Raw genomic sequence first — 13,710 nt, 5'->3', positions numbered from 1 at the left:
CAGCATCATCACAGCAAACAGTAGCAGTGTCCACCAGCATTAGCGCTTTAAAAGCAACATCTAAGAGACACACACACTCACTCACACAGCGGAAGGGTTAAGAGAGCCCTGAGGCCAAGTGATTTCCGCAAGAATGGGCTGAATACTCGCTGTCTCTCTTCTTCATGTGTGTGTGTGTGCAAATGTGTGTGTGTGCAGTCAATGGCTGTATTCATAGAATAAAATGCTCCCATATACTGTACATTTACATAAACCATTGTTAGATGCATTTAAATCATTAACATACATTTTTAATTGCTTGCTTTTGTAAGTCTAACGTCTATAGAGCACACACACAGGCAGTGTGTATAGTGTATTTAGTGTGTATATAGAGTAAACCTCATCATAACAGGGCAAGGAACTCCCGATATGTAAGGTACACTGAATTAATCAACAGTTATTTTAATCAATGTCTACTTCTGATCAATGAAAACATCATTCTGAAATGTGAGAGGCAAACGCAGAGGCAGTCAGCTTTACTTTCCATGTTGAAGGCATGAAGAGTCTTTACGCCATCTAGTGGTTGCATCAAGCAATGCGCCTCCATCAGGCTGATCGCAGCATCAGGACCAGAGGTCACATTGGGAGCTACTCCCATGTCAACAGCACCCTCTGCAGGTCAAAGCCTGAATTGATGTTTAAGATGATGCTCATATGCATGGAGGTTAAATGAAGTCTCTAAATTGTCTGTCGGTTGGTTATTTATCTATACAGAATGTGCAGAATGTCCTGCAATTGGCTGGTCCAGTGTGTGCCCCACCTCTCGTCCGTCGGCTGGGATAGGCTCCGGCATACCTCTGCCACCCCAGTGAGGGTAAGCGGCATAGAAAATGAATGGATTGATTCATGTGCAGTTTAATACAGAGTTGGGCATGCATTTCTGATTGATATTTCCATACATCCACTTTCTTATGCCACTTACGGTCACAGGTATGCTGGAGCCTATCCCAACTGTCTTTGGGTGAGAGGCAGGGTACACTCTAGACTAGTCGGACTAGTCGCCAGCCAATTGTAGGGCTTTTTTCTGAAAAATAGTATAGCAGTATAGTTACGTATTATATACTACATATTTGTTTTACTTACTTTTACTAATTTGAATACTAGTACCAAGACGACCAGTCCAGGGTGTACCCCTCCCCTCGCACGAAGACAGCTGGGATAGGCTCCAGCACCCCCCGTGACCCACGTGAGGATAAGCGGTAGAAAATGAATGAATTAATGCATACTATATATTTGTTTTACTTACTTTTACTAATTTGAATACTAGTACCAAGACGACCAGTCCAGGGTTGTAACCCGCCCCTCGCCCGAAGACAGCTGGGATAGGCTCCACCCCCCCTCCCCCACCCCCACCCCCCCCGCGACCCTTGTGAGGAAAAAACGGTATAAAATGAATGAGTATAGCAGTATAGTTACATATTATATACTATATATTTGTTTTACTTACTTTTACTAATTTGAATACTAGTACCAAGACGACTAGTCCAGGGTGTACCCCGCCCCTTCGCCCGAAGACAGCTGGGATAGGCTCCAGCACCCGCCGCGACCCTCGTGTGGATAAGCGGTAGAAAATGAATGAATGAATGAATACCAAGACGTGTTGACTATAACCCAAAACATTGGAGCCCCAAATTCCAACAAAATATATAGATTAACTTTGTTAACTTATTTAATAAAGTAGTTATTTCACATATTAATAGCAGTGGTATACTTAAAACGTACAATGTACATGACATGTACATAAAATCCCTGTAATCAAGCTTGCAATTCCTTGTTATGATATAGGAATACTGTAGAAAGAGACCGGCCTACAGTTGTATTTTCCTCTTTTCCCAATCAATACAGCGTGAGGAAGAAAAACAGCATGGACTGCAGTGGCGCAGTATCTCCTACCATATTCATGTCCCAGCGGCCATCAGTATTCAGCTAGTGAGGGGAAAACAGTGACACCGGATGGGCCCCCAGTGGCTGAGTGCAGAGAAGCAGAAGCCTATGGAGAGAGACATGCTGTGCACGCACACACACACACACACACACACACACACACATACACCTGCGTGCACCCTGTGTGGCACCTAGATCTCCTAATTTAGCCTCTAGAGAGCTGAGACGTCGGGATGTCAATCTCACAGTGCAGCTCTTTTCCCCACTTAACTTTTTAACAGAGTTTTCTCCTCATCACTCAGTATCCTGTGTATTTATAGCTGCCAAGCCCGGAGCAGCCACCCATTCCTCTCACTGTATGTGTGTGTGTGTGTGCACTATTTACCAACAGTTTACTCTTTGTGTAGAGCTGCACAGCTGTTGATATTGTGGGGTTAGGGGTTTGGTATTTCAGTCAATTTCCACCGAGACGGAGATGAAGGCAAGAGACAGAAGAGGAAGAGTGGGAATTGCTAGAGGAAAAAATGTGAGAGAGAGAGAGTGAGAAAGCAGAGGAAGAAAGAGATGGAGGTTAAAGGGATGGTGGTGGTGGGGGGGTGGGGTGGGGTGATGGAGGGGTTTTTGAAGAGGATAGAGAGAGATGGATGGAGGGATGAGGCAGACTCCTGGCCGAGCATGCTGCTCTGAGACTAATTAAGGTGAGGGCAGTGGCATCGAAGAGGTAATGATGAAGAAAAGGATTTACTCCTTCCAACCCTGCGTCGCTCGCCGCACCACCTCTCGAGACGGCGCTCGGCACCCCCACTTCCTCTTCTGCTGTCTTTCCATCGATACTCATTTTGTTCAACACAACGTGAGGATTGTTAAAGGAGGGGTAGAAAGTGCAGTACACTCCTCACGTTTCATTTCCTCTCGTGACAATACTCCAGAAATGAAACTCGGATGTACCGAAGAGTATTGTTGTTATCCACTGCAGATTTGTCAACATAGCCTCCAAAGTCAATATTTAGTGTGAGCGCCATTGTTGGAGTTCATTCATTTTCTACCGCTTTTTCCTCACGAGGGTTGCGGGGGGTGCTGGAACCTATCCCAGCTGTTTTCGGGTGAGCGGCGTGGTACACCCTGGACTGGTCGTCTTGGTACTAGTATTCAAATTAGTAAAAGTAAGTAAAACAAATATATAGTATATTATACATAACTATACTGCTATACTATTTTTCAGAAAAATAACTATCACCCTGGGCTGGTCGGCAGCCAATCACAGGGCACATATAGACAAACAACCATTCACACTCATTCATACCTATGGACAATTTGGAGTCACCAATTAACCTAGCATGTTTTTATAATGACCTAGCAATGTGGGAGGAAACCGGAGTAGCCAGACAAAACCCATGCAGAACATGCAAACTCCACACAGAGATGGCCGAGAGTGGAATTGAACTCCTAGCTGTGAGGTCTGCACACTAACCACTAGACCGCCATGCCGCCATTGTTGTTTGGTATTTATAATCATGTTGGATGAATGATACTGTTTCACATTGTCACAGTGCATGTTGGAATGCCTCTTTCCCTCAATGAACCACAGCTCCCCAATACCAACAGCACTCATGCTGCCTTAGTATTCTTCCTTGAGAAGATATAGTTTGATAGAAATGATTTTATGAGATGCTGCATGAAGTGTTTAGTTGTTCACTATGTTGAAATTTTATTTTGGAGGTTTTCCGGTTGATACGCACACACGCTCCCACAGCACGTCAGTGGGACGTGAGGCGGTATTGGTAGGTCATCACAGGAACGGATGTCTCTGTTGATAGGTGGGCGTGTCGAATGGCTGAGAGATGAATGGCGACCACAGAAGTTGGGAGAGCATCATGTGGGACGGACAAACGAGTAATGGATGTTGGAGGACCAACATGTTTGTTATTGCTGATGCTTTAAAATAACCTCTACTTCCCTTCTCGGCACATATTTGCCATCCTTCTCCTATTGTGACATTAATTTGTGATAACTGGACCTATGGAAAAATCCAAATGTCTTACCTTGTTCGCTCTGTAGTAGGGATTTGATGAAAGCAACACTCTTCCTTACACCGCAGGCTCCCGTGGTGGCCATGATTGAGTACAAAGTTGGCTAAGGTACCCTGCAACAACATACACACACATTTCACAAAAGCGTAATTTAGGACCTTTAATAATAAAGGTAATTCTCACTTTATTGCTCTATTATAATGATGCCTTAGGATTGATGCATTTACAGTTTTTATTTTTATGTGTGCATTTTTGTTGAACCTTTTATTGTTGTAGCATAACACACATCCCTTGGATCACGAGGTTGCTTTACTTCACATGTTAAACATGGCGACAACTAAAATGTTTTTACACCTACTTTTAACCTGGGAACATTTCTGCGATTAAACCATTAATGCTATGTCGTTTTGTAGTCGAAAATATAAGCATATTAAGAAAAAAATAACCGTTGAGCTGAGCTATTCGGGAAGAGTAACGGTTAAATACACTGCAACTTAATTTAAATCTCTCTGATGTATTTTTAACTTACGGATGTCCGTGAATGTATCTGTCAACAACCAATGAATGACAGTGATACTTCAGCTAGCTGCTGGTTACGAAGTAGCTTGTGAACTTGGTTGTCTTATTCATTTATCGTTGTTTAAAGGTTCATTTCGTCCCATATATTTCCTCCAATATCTCTCGGAGTTATAAAAACAAAAGAAAAACTAATCAGCTAAGTGAACAAGATGTTGCTGTGGACATTGCATGCCACGTGATCTCTGACGTCAGGACTTCAAATGTGCATCTTTTAAACTTCTCCTGACTACCACAGAAGAAACACAGACGTGAACATCGGACGCCTGTCCTGTTCGAAATTTTTCTCTTGAGAAAAAGTTCTTTCTGACTTCCAGTAACTATGCCAACATCAGTCATATTGATTCCACCAAGTAGGAGGCATCCTCCCACTTTGGGGAATGTAAGTTGTATTAAAACTCCTCGTTTTTGATGCACTCTATCCAAGCCCGCAACGGTTATGTTTGCTAACGTCGCTATTCTGTGAACACGTTCTCTACAAAGACGAAAAAAAACATGAAATCATCTCAGTATATTGTAGGATATGTTAAAGTATAATGTTAAAGCAGAATTATAATACCAATGGGCTTGTTAGGTTCATCTGTGTACACAAATTACAGGAATGTTCTTCCCCACTTTGGGGGGGTGCATTAATGTGCTAAACACATACTAAAATAACACTTTTAAATTAGAAAGTACTTATTGATCTATGTGATTGACTTGTGATCAGTCCACTCTATGAGTATATATGCTGTTGCAGGGTCCCTTGTGCGACATCGTGCTCAATCATGGCCTACATGGCAGCAGGGATGGATCTGCACTGGCAGCAGGCACTGTAAGGAAGCGTGCCGCCTTCATGAAGTCTCCCTACTACAGGGAAAAGAAGGTAAAAATGAATTTCGAAATATGGCAATGTCCTAAAAAGGGACGTAGAAGTATCAGATTTTTTTGTTGTGTGTAGTAAACACATCTGAGGCTGACATTTTGTGTTGAACTTATAGCAAATCCAGTTGTCCAAAGCTCCCCGAAAGAGGAAACGGTCCACCGACATCCAACAAGTGGCACCAGCACCCATTCCTTGTTCGGCTATCCCACATGATGACCCGCCTGATTTGGCACCCACTCAGCCCTCAAGCATCCAACATGATGACCCACCGACAGAGACACCCATTCCTACCTTGGTGAGCCCACATGATGACCCACCGACAGAGACACCCATTCCTACCTTGGTGAGCCCACATGATGACCCACCGACAGAGACACCCATTCCTACCTTGGTGATCCAACATGATGACCCACCGACAGAGACACCCATTCCTACCTTGCTGAGCCCACATGATGACCCACCGACAGAGACACCCATTCCTACCTTGGTGAGCCCACATGATGACCCACCGACAGAGACACCCATTCCTACCTTGGTGAGCCCACATGATGACCCACCGACAGAGACACCCATTCCTACCTTGATGATCCAACATGATGACCCACCGACAGAGACACCCATTCCTACCTTGGTGATCCAACATGATGACCCATGGACAGAGACACCCATTCCTACCTTGGTGATCCAACATGATGACCCACCGACAGAGACACCCATTCCTACCTTGGTGATCCAACATGATGACCCACCGACAGAGACACCCATTCCTACCTTGGTGATCCAACATGATGACCCACCGACGGAGACACCCATTCCTACCTTGGTGATCCAACATGATGACCCACCGACGGAGACACCCACTTTTACCTTGGTGATCCCACATGCTGACCTACTACCAGAGACACCCACTTTTACCTTGGTGATCCCACGTGATGACCCACCCACAGAGACACCCATTCCTCCCTCAGCCATCCCACACGATGACCTACCGGTGGCGTCAATACTGCCTCGTGTCCTACTGCCCCCCGTCTCCTCTCCATCTGAACCACTAACCATCCATAACCTCTCGGTGGAGGAGTACCAGTGCATCTATCATGAGGTGGTGGATGCCAAATTGAGGTATATTTTGCTTGCAAAATACCAACTTAACAAGTTTGGTTAATATTATAAGTATTTATTGATTTAAGGTTGACTTTGTTTCTGTCGTAGGTCAAAGAAAGGCCGAACCCATCCGTACAGCCTTGCCCTCGGACGTTCCATCAAACAGAAGCTGTGGGATCGTCTGTGTCGTCCCACATTCACTGAAACAGTGGATGAGGATGGCCGCGTGCTTATCACCCCATCATACGGAGTTGGAGTCTCCCCTCCTCTGTATGATGTGGATATTTCACTTGAACCCAAACCTCAACACCGGAAAACTGTAAAGAAATAACATGGCATGATGAGACAATTCAGTTGTCTACACACACGTTGGACTTTAGCACCTCTGCATAGGGGTGCACAATGCAGAAAATCAAAGGACGTGGGGGCCACTTTGATATTTTATGTATTTTAAAATGTTGTTAAAAGGCAAAAATATATATGTTCAAGATAAAATAGTTTTATTATTAGTTATTTCTATCAACATTTAAGCTTCTCTTTATACTTCTGTGTCTTTTACTTCATTTTCCCCGTTTTAATATATTAATTTTATTTGTACAATGTGCCGTGGCCACTAAATAACAAGCTGCACGCCACAAAGTGGCTCTGGGCCACACTTTGGACACCTTTAAGCTTTCCTTTCTTTACAAAAAAAATTGTATATGTCATATATGCCATAAGAAAATAACATGGCTATATTGTGATGTCTTTTTCACCAAGTAGCACAGTGATGATTAATGATGGTGATTTTTTTAATGGCTCAAAATTGCAACATGTGATACATTTTAAACTGTTATAAAAAAAATATTTAAATTCAGGTTGTTTCTTTCCTCTGTGAGTCTTCTGACCGTATATGCTCGTCCAACAAAACAAGAGCATTTGGCTGATGGAGGACAGTTTAGTATAAAATGTAGGCTCTGACTTTGTCTCCAAGGCCTCTAATATGTAATATCCCTCTTTCCTGATCCTATCCATCCTGGTCACTCCCAATGAGAACCACAGCATCCTCATCTCCTGTCTTTTCCTCGGTGGCACTGTCTCTAGACCAAACATGGCTGGTCCCACCACAGTTTTGTATACCTTTCCTTTCATTTTTGCTGAAACTCTTCTATCACATCACGCCTGACACTTTTCTCCACCCGTTCCATCCTGCCTGCACACGCTTCTTCAGCTCCTTTTCACATTCTCCATTCTTCTGGACTGTTGACCCCAAGTACTTCCACTTGGGTCCCTCTCATTCACACACATATACTCTGTCTTGCTGTGGCGAACCTTCATTCCTCTTCATTCCAGGGCAAACCTCCACTCTTCTAAAATACAGACTGGAACTCTACCGATAATCCTGCAGAAGGGGTTGTAAAGATATTTTTTTGTATTTTCTGTAGCGCCGCCCTAGTGGCTCCCTGGAGCTTTTTGAAAAATGTTTGAAAATAAAAAAAGATGGGGGAGAGAAATATCTGTTTTTGTTTTAATATGGTTTCTGTAGGAGGACAAACATGGCACAAACATTCTTAACGTTTTCCAATGCTGTAAAATGTGTAGAGTAAATGTACAATTTCAACATTTCTGTCAACGAAGATTTGCGTCATAGCCTGCGACACACCTTTCGATTAGCAGAGCGGGAAGCCGGGCAGGTGGCTGTTGTAAACAAACCGGCGGCTGTGTGATGGGCTCTGGATCCCAAAGGGAAAAAGAGAAAAATAACTGAGGAGAACAGAGGATTAAACGTTTCTTGGACCGAATCGTTTGCATTCATTGCATTCAACATACAAGCCCGATGTTGAGAAGCTGACCAGTCATGTCCGAAGAGAGAAGTCACATTAAACCGGTAAGAACAAAATCCTGTTATAGGCACATATTTCGTAACAAAGTGATTTCTGATTTTCGTCAATATATATTTGGAATGACACTGAGGCATATTATTGTGTTTTGTTGCGCGGGTCCGAGTGTTACAGGCATTTGCCTTGGACAGCTATGTAGGTGAACTTGTATGAACTTTGAACCAGGAAGTTCGTCCGGTGTGAAATGCCTCGGGGCTGGAATGATAAAATAAAGTTGGTTGGAAGCAACAAGTAACATTTTCCTCCTCTGGTGAAGTCAGGTCTCTTTTACTACGGTTCGGAGATGAATAACACTGACAAGTTAACACGTTGGTTAGATAGATACTTTATTAATCTATCTACCTACCTACCTACCTGACAAGTTAACATGAGGATAGCTAGGTTGGTTAGGTAGATACTTTATTCATCTATGTACCTACCTATACCTGACAAGTTAACAGGAGGATAGCATTTGCACAGAAATCAAACTTAAACTGTATTAATTTGATTTTATATACTTTACCTTTTCAAAAGACTGCTGTTTTATTTTTTTATAAATGCAGGCTGCGTTTTGTTGCACTGTTTGTTGCCCAGATAAGGGGCAGGGGGTTATGCACGTTCCATTTTGTTGTTGTTTTTTCGAATCCTCAAAATAAAAATTACATCAAAAATTGAATTCTTTATTGCATTTCTTTAATTTCATCAAAGCAATGAAACATAATTTATTAATATTGTAATGAAGTTGGCGGCAGACCTCACAGCTAGGAGACCAGGGTTCAATTCCACCCTCGGCCATCTCTGTGTGGAGTTTGCATGTTCTCCCCGTGCATGTGTGGGTTTTCTCCAGGTACTCCGGTTTCCTCCCACATTCCAAAAACATGCTAGGTTAATTGGCCAATCCAAATTGTCCATAGGTATGAATGTGAGTGTGAATGGTTGTTTGTCTATATGTGCCCTGTGATTTGATGGCGACCAGTCCAGGGTGTACCCCGTCTCTCGCTCGAAGACGGCTGGGATAGACTCCGGATAGGAAAAGCGGTAGAAAATGAATGAATGTAATGAAGTTAAACTTGAGGCGGCATCGTGCAACAGAGTAGTCACGTGGTGCGCCATTCCCTACAGGATGTGCTGTAGGGAAAATAAACATTTAATCATGAAGGCTCATTATGTATTTGGAGCCGACTTAGTCATTTTGATAGTAGGCTAATGTAGCTAATATAGATACATACAGCATGTGTTGCCTTCATTACAAGGCTTATATAAGGCTTTTATTTTTTTGTGGCTCCAGACACATTTGGTTTTTTTTTTTTGATCCAATATTGCTCTTTCAACATTTTGGGTTGAGACTGTAATGTTAGCATGTTGGCTGTGCTTGTGTTGCCAAAGTCTATGTCCTCCTCTCTCACTCCCTAATGTTACATTGTTGTATGTGATATATGGCATCTATTCTGGTCAGTATTGGGAGTGATTAACCTTATTGTTTTCCACTAACAGGTTTAGTCAAATTAACTGCTATTTCAAACGTTGCAATCCAGTTACCTAACCATGCAAGGTGGCGCATTATCATGCATTGATATCAATATCAACGACCTGGATGGCGCTTCAGTCGCCCCCTAGTGTTTAGGTAGACAATTGCAAGTCACCAGCTAAATCTTGTGAGACACTATAGCTAAATCTGAATTATTCGACATATTTGAAGGTTTTTCAAAAAAGTAACACAATAATTACTTTGCCTGGTAGTTTATTACATTATGAATGAGTAATGTCATTACTAATTTCCATGTAAAAAGTGCACAATTGTACATGTTGGAAACACAAACAAAGGAGTGTGTTCCTAGTAGGGCTTACTAGAAGTATTATTGAAATGTCTAAAGTCCAGCATCAAGGCTAGATTTTAATATGATTTCAATACACTTTTGTGGGGCCTTAGAATTGTGGAAAAAACAATATAATATGGGACCTTCAAATCTTATGACGTCTGTAGCTCAGAAAGAGGCGGGACATAAAGCACAGTGGGTGTTTGCATTGGACAAGGTCATTGGACATTTTGACCCGGTCGGGGAGGAGATGGGGCGCAGTTGGAGGATGCAGGTGAAAAGAAGAAATAGCAGCACAGCATGAGCAGGACTGTGTGCGTGTGTGTGTGTGTGTGTGCACAGCAGCATGTCAGTGCGCACAGTGTCAAGACTGCTGTCAGTCACTCATCCATCCAGCTGACTAATTGGCTCCTTACCCTGGCTCTCTCTCTTCCTCTCGCTCTCTTTCTCCCTCTCTCTATCCCTCCCTCCATCAGGCATTGCTCCTAACTGCGTGCCGGAGGCCAAAATGCAGATGAGGCCTGCCTCGCGTCAGGGGGAGCTTCTGCTCTGCTTAATTATCTGAGTGTGTGTGTGTGTGTGAGAGAAACAGCGTTAGCTTATCGGTTTACCGGCCCACACACACACTCGCACACGTTTTCATAGCTGCTGTTGCTGCTATGCTAAACAGCAAAGCATCCTGGGAATTGCAGTGACAGCTCATTTTGGTTTTCTTGCAGTCTATGTATTCCTCCCCCTTTCTATCCACACCTTGACACACACACACACACACACACACCTCTGTCTTTTTCCACATCGCGCTCATGGGAACAGGTCCAGGGCCTGTCACCAACCTCCCCCACCACACCTACCCTCCCTCCGCCTTCACCGCCATCACCATTCCACCCTCCCCTCACGGCGGCGGTGACAGGGCTTGTTGACAAACGCCAGCAGTCATCAGGGCACCATGGGAAATCTTCTGCCACCATTTTGTCAGCAGAATGACAGAAGTTGTTAATGTCTCGCCTCTCGCCCTGACACGAGACGTAGCAGCTGACAGACTCTGACACACACACACACACACACACACACACATGCAGCAGTGCACGGCCATCTCCGGTGACACACATGCATGTATACATACAAAACAATCTGCTGCTACACACACCCTTTATGACCCCCAATGCTGCACTCAGTGGGTTATTTACTGTATGAGACTGTTAATGAGGGTGTGTGTGTGTGTGTGTGTCCTAATGACTCAAGAGCACACTGTGAGGTAACACTGTCTCAGTCCAAACACTGATCAATAACATTTACAATCCCGACAGGAGATTGGGTCCATCCAGCAAGGCTAACTGTCCGTTATAGGAGCATGATGAACTCCAGACACACACACACACACACACACACACACACAGATACTGTATATACGAACAGCTTCTCTGGACAGCCAATTACCGCTCCTCATAATCCACTTGGTTCACACCAAGCTGCAACACCCACCTGTGTACGCTTGATACGAGCAACAAATGTGAGTGCAGAGGATGACAAAGTTCCCTGTAGGATCCTGACTGAAAGAAATGCCTTTTTAATGAAGTGTACGCAGCAGGATGTCTTCGCGTGTCATACAGATTGCATTAGGATGCACTTGAAGGGTGGCAATGAAAAGAAATAAATACTATCTTGTATTGTCATTTTGTGGACAAATTCAGCTAAATTCAGCGTTTTTATTTGTCGTACAGGACACAGATTTGTTGAATTTGCCATCCGCAAAGTGCAACAAGGTATTTTATTTGGTTTGTCCTGTACAGCTTCCTTGTTATATGGAGTATTATTTGGCTTTATTTGATGTTTTGTTGTTATGCAAATTTGGAACAGCCACACCGGAGCAGGAGGGGATAGAAAAGAAGAAAAAAGAAAACAGGGACAAAAAGAGACAAGAACAACAACAACAATTGCAATGACAATAACAGAACAACACAAACAAACAGGACTACATCAGCAAATGGTTATAAAAGATCATAATGGAGAGGACAAAGAATTAAACAGCCACAGTAATATTACTGAAACATATTAGTGGTAATAGTAGTCATGAACTTTGCTTGGTACTTTGTTTTTCATCAGAAATATGTAACATTCCCCACAAAAATGATTGCATTTCTGAGCTTTTCACAGGGAAATGTGATTAAAAGTCTTGAAGAAGAGGGCTTTCAGATCTATTTTTCCGATTATGCCGGCTTTTGATGATGTAATCACCATGAATTTGTACTTTCATGACCGTGACGATAAGACAACCCTTGCTTTTCAAGACTAAAAAGAGGACAAACATATCGCTTGACTGTTGATTGATGCTTCCTTGATTGTCATCATCTTAATATTAGCATAACTCCTCCTTTCAAGACTTTCTGTGTTGAGGCTGCATTTGCATCTGAAGTGACCATTTTGTTGCATTTCCTGGTTTTAGTTTCGAGTGCAGTCTGTACAGTTCTAATAAATAAATAGATATCAATTTCTCAATCGTAAAACATTTCTGTCCCCCCTGGGGGCATGACAGAAAATAATTGAGAACCACTGAACTCACTCCTCTTTGGGAATTTGCCTGATTGCTGCCAAAACTGAATCGGGTATACATACAGATGGGCAATGATACATTGGGAGTTTTCGAGGTATTTCACCAAATAGTGTGGGTGAAGCTTGGCGGTAATGTTTGATGATTCGCAGGGTAACACAATTCACTCATAATTTGGCTCCATGAGCTTGGATCTTCACCAAAATTGTTGTGTCGGAAGAAGGTCCTGGCCTGAGGAGATTCATTGCAACAATTAATTGGATCACAGATTCATCGATTATTCATTCATTCATTCATTTTCTACTGCTTTTTCCTCACAAGGGTCGCGGGGGTGCTGGAGCCTATCCCAGCTGTCTTCGGGCGAGAGGTGGGGTACACCCCGGACAGGTCGCCAGCCAATCGCAGGGCACATATAGACAAACAACCATTCACACTCACATTCATACCTATGGACAATTTGGAGTCGCCAATTAACCTAGCATGTTTTTGGAATGTGGGAGGAAACCGGAGTACCCGGAGAAAACCCACGCATGCACGGGGAGAACATGCAAACTCCACACAGAGATGGCCGAGGGTGGAATTGAACGCGGGTTTGCGTGCTAACCACTCGACCGCCGTGCCGCCCGGTATTTGATTACTCCTTTTATAATCAATTTAGTCATTAGACTTAAATCTTTGTGTTTTAGGCAACAAATGATCAACATTTTTGGTTCATATTGATTTGTTTCGTCTAGGTCAGGGCGGGGGTGTGCAACCTGCGGCTCTGTTATCTTTCTGCTGTGATTCCAGCTGGTTTATGCTTCTGTGTAGTCTCTACTGAACACCGCCATGAGCCTTTCAAAGTTCTGCCAAGTGCAAGGGGTCGTCTTTTCCGGCAAGTCAACCATGATGCTGAGCAACTATTTTGCTTGTTGGCTTCCTTTGTCGCTCATGAACAATGGCAGCTAACATGACACGGAAAGCGGTACGGGAATTGGAATTAATCCATGTG

The 13,710-nt window shown here is 43.3% G+C and overlaps 1 protein-coding gene across 1 annotated transcript; it reads left to right on the top strand.

The window, feature by feature from the left end:
• The first annotated feature begins 4,851 nt into the window (after positions 1-4,851).
• On the top strand, positions 4,852-7,199 carry LOC131107141 (uncharacterized). Its single transcript, XM_058056875.2, has 4 exons — positions 4,852-4,911; positions 5,269-5,394; positions 5,510-6,513; positions 6,604-7,199. The coding sequence occupies exons 1-4, from the start codon at positions 4,852-4,854 to the stop codon at positions 6,824-6,826; spliced, it is 1,413 nt and encodes a 470-aa protein (XP_057912858.2). The 3' UTR covers positions 6,827-7,199.
• The last annotated feature ends 6,511 nt before the right edge of the window (positions 7,200-13,710 follow it).

Source organism: Doryrhamphus excisus, linkage group LG19 (genome assembly GCF_037039965.1).
Source record: "Doryrhamphus excisus strain RoL-2023G ecotype Guam linkage group LG19, RoL_Dexc_Guam_v1.1, whole genome shotgun sequence".
NCBI lineage: Eukaryota > Metazoa > Chordata > Actinopteri > Syngnathiformes > Syngnathidae > Doryrhamphus > Doryrhamphus excisus.
The sequence above is the reverse complement of the archived record's forward strand: the minus strand, read 5'-3'. Positions and strand labels throughout refer to the sequence as shown.

Bases quoted from the DNA above. Each gene is read 5' to 3' on its own strand.
- LOC131107141 (XM_058056875.2), top strand. From the start codon at position 4,852: ATGCCAACATCAGTCATATTGATTCCACCAAGTAGGAGGCATCCTCCC. The intron at 4,912-5,268 runs GTAAGTTGTATT...ATGCTGTTGCAG, and splicing joins ATCCTCCCACTTTGGGGAAT to GGTCCCTTGTGCGACATCGT. The intron at 5,395-5,509 runs GTAAAAATGAAT...TTGAACTTATAG, and splicing joins CCTACTACAGGGAAAAGAAG to CAAATCCAGTTGTCCAAAGC.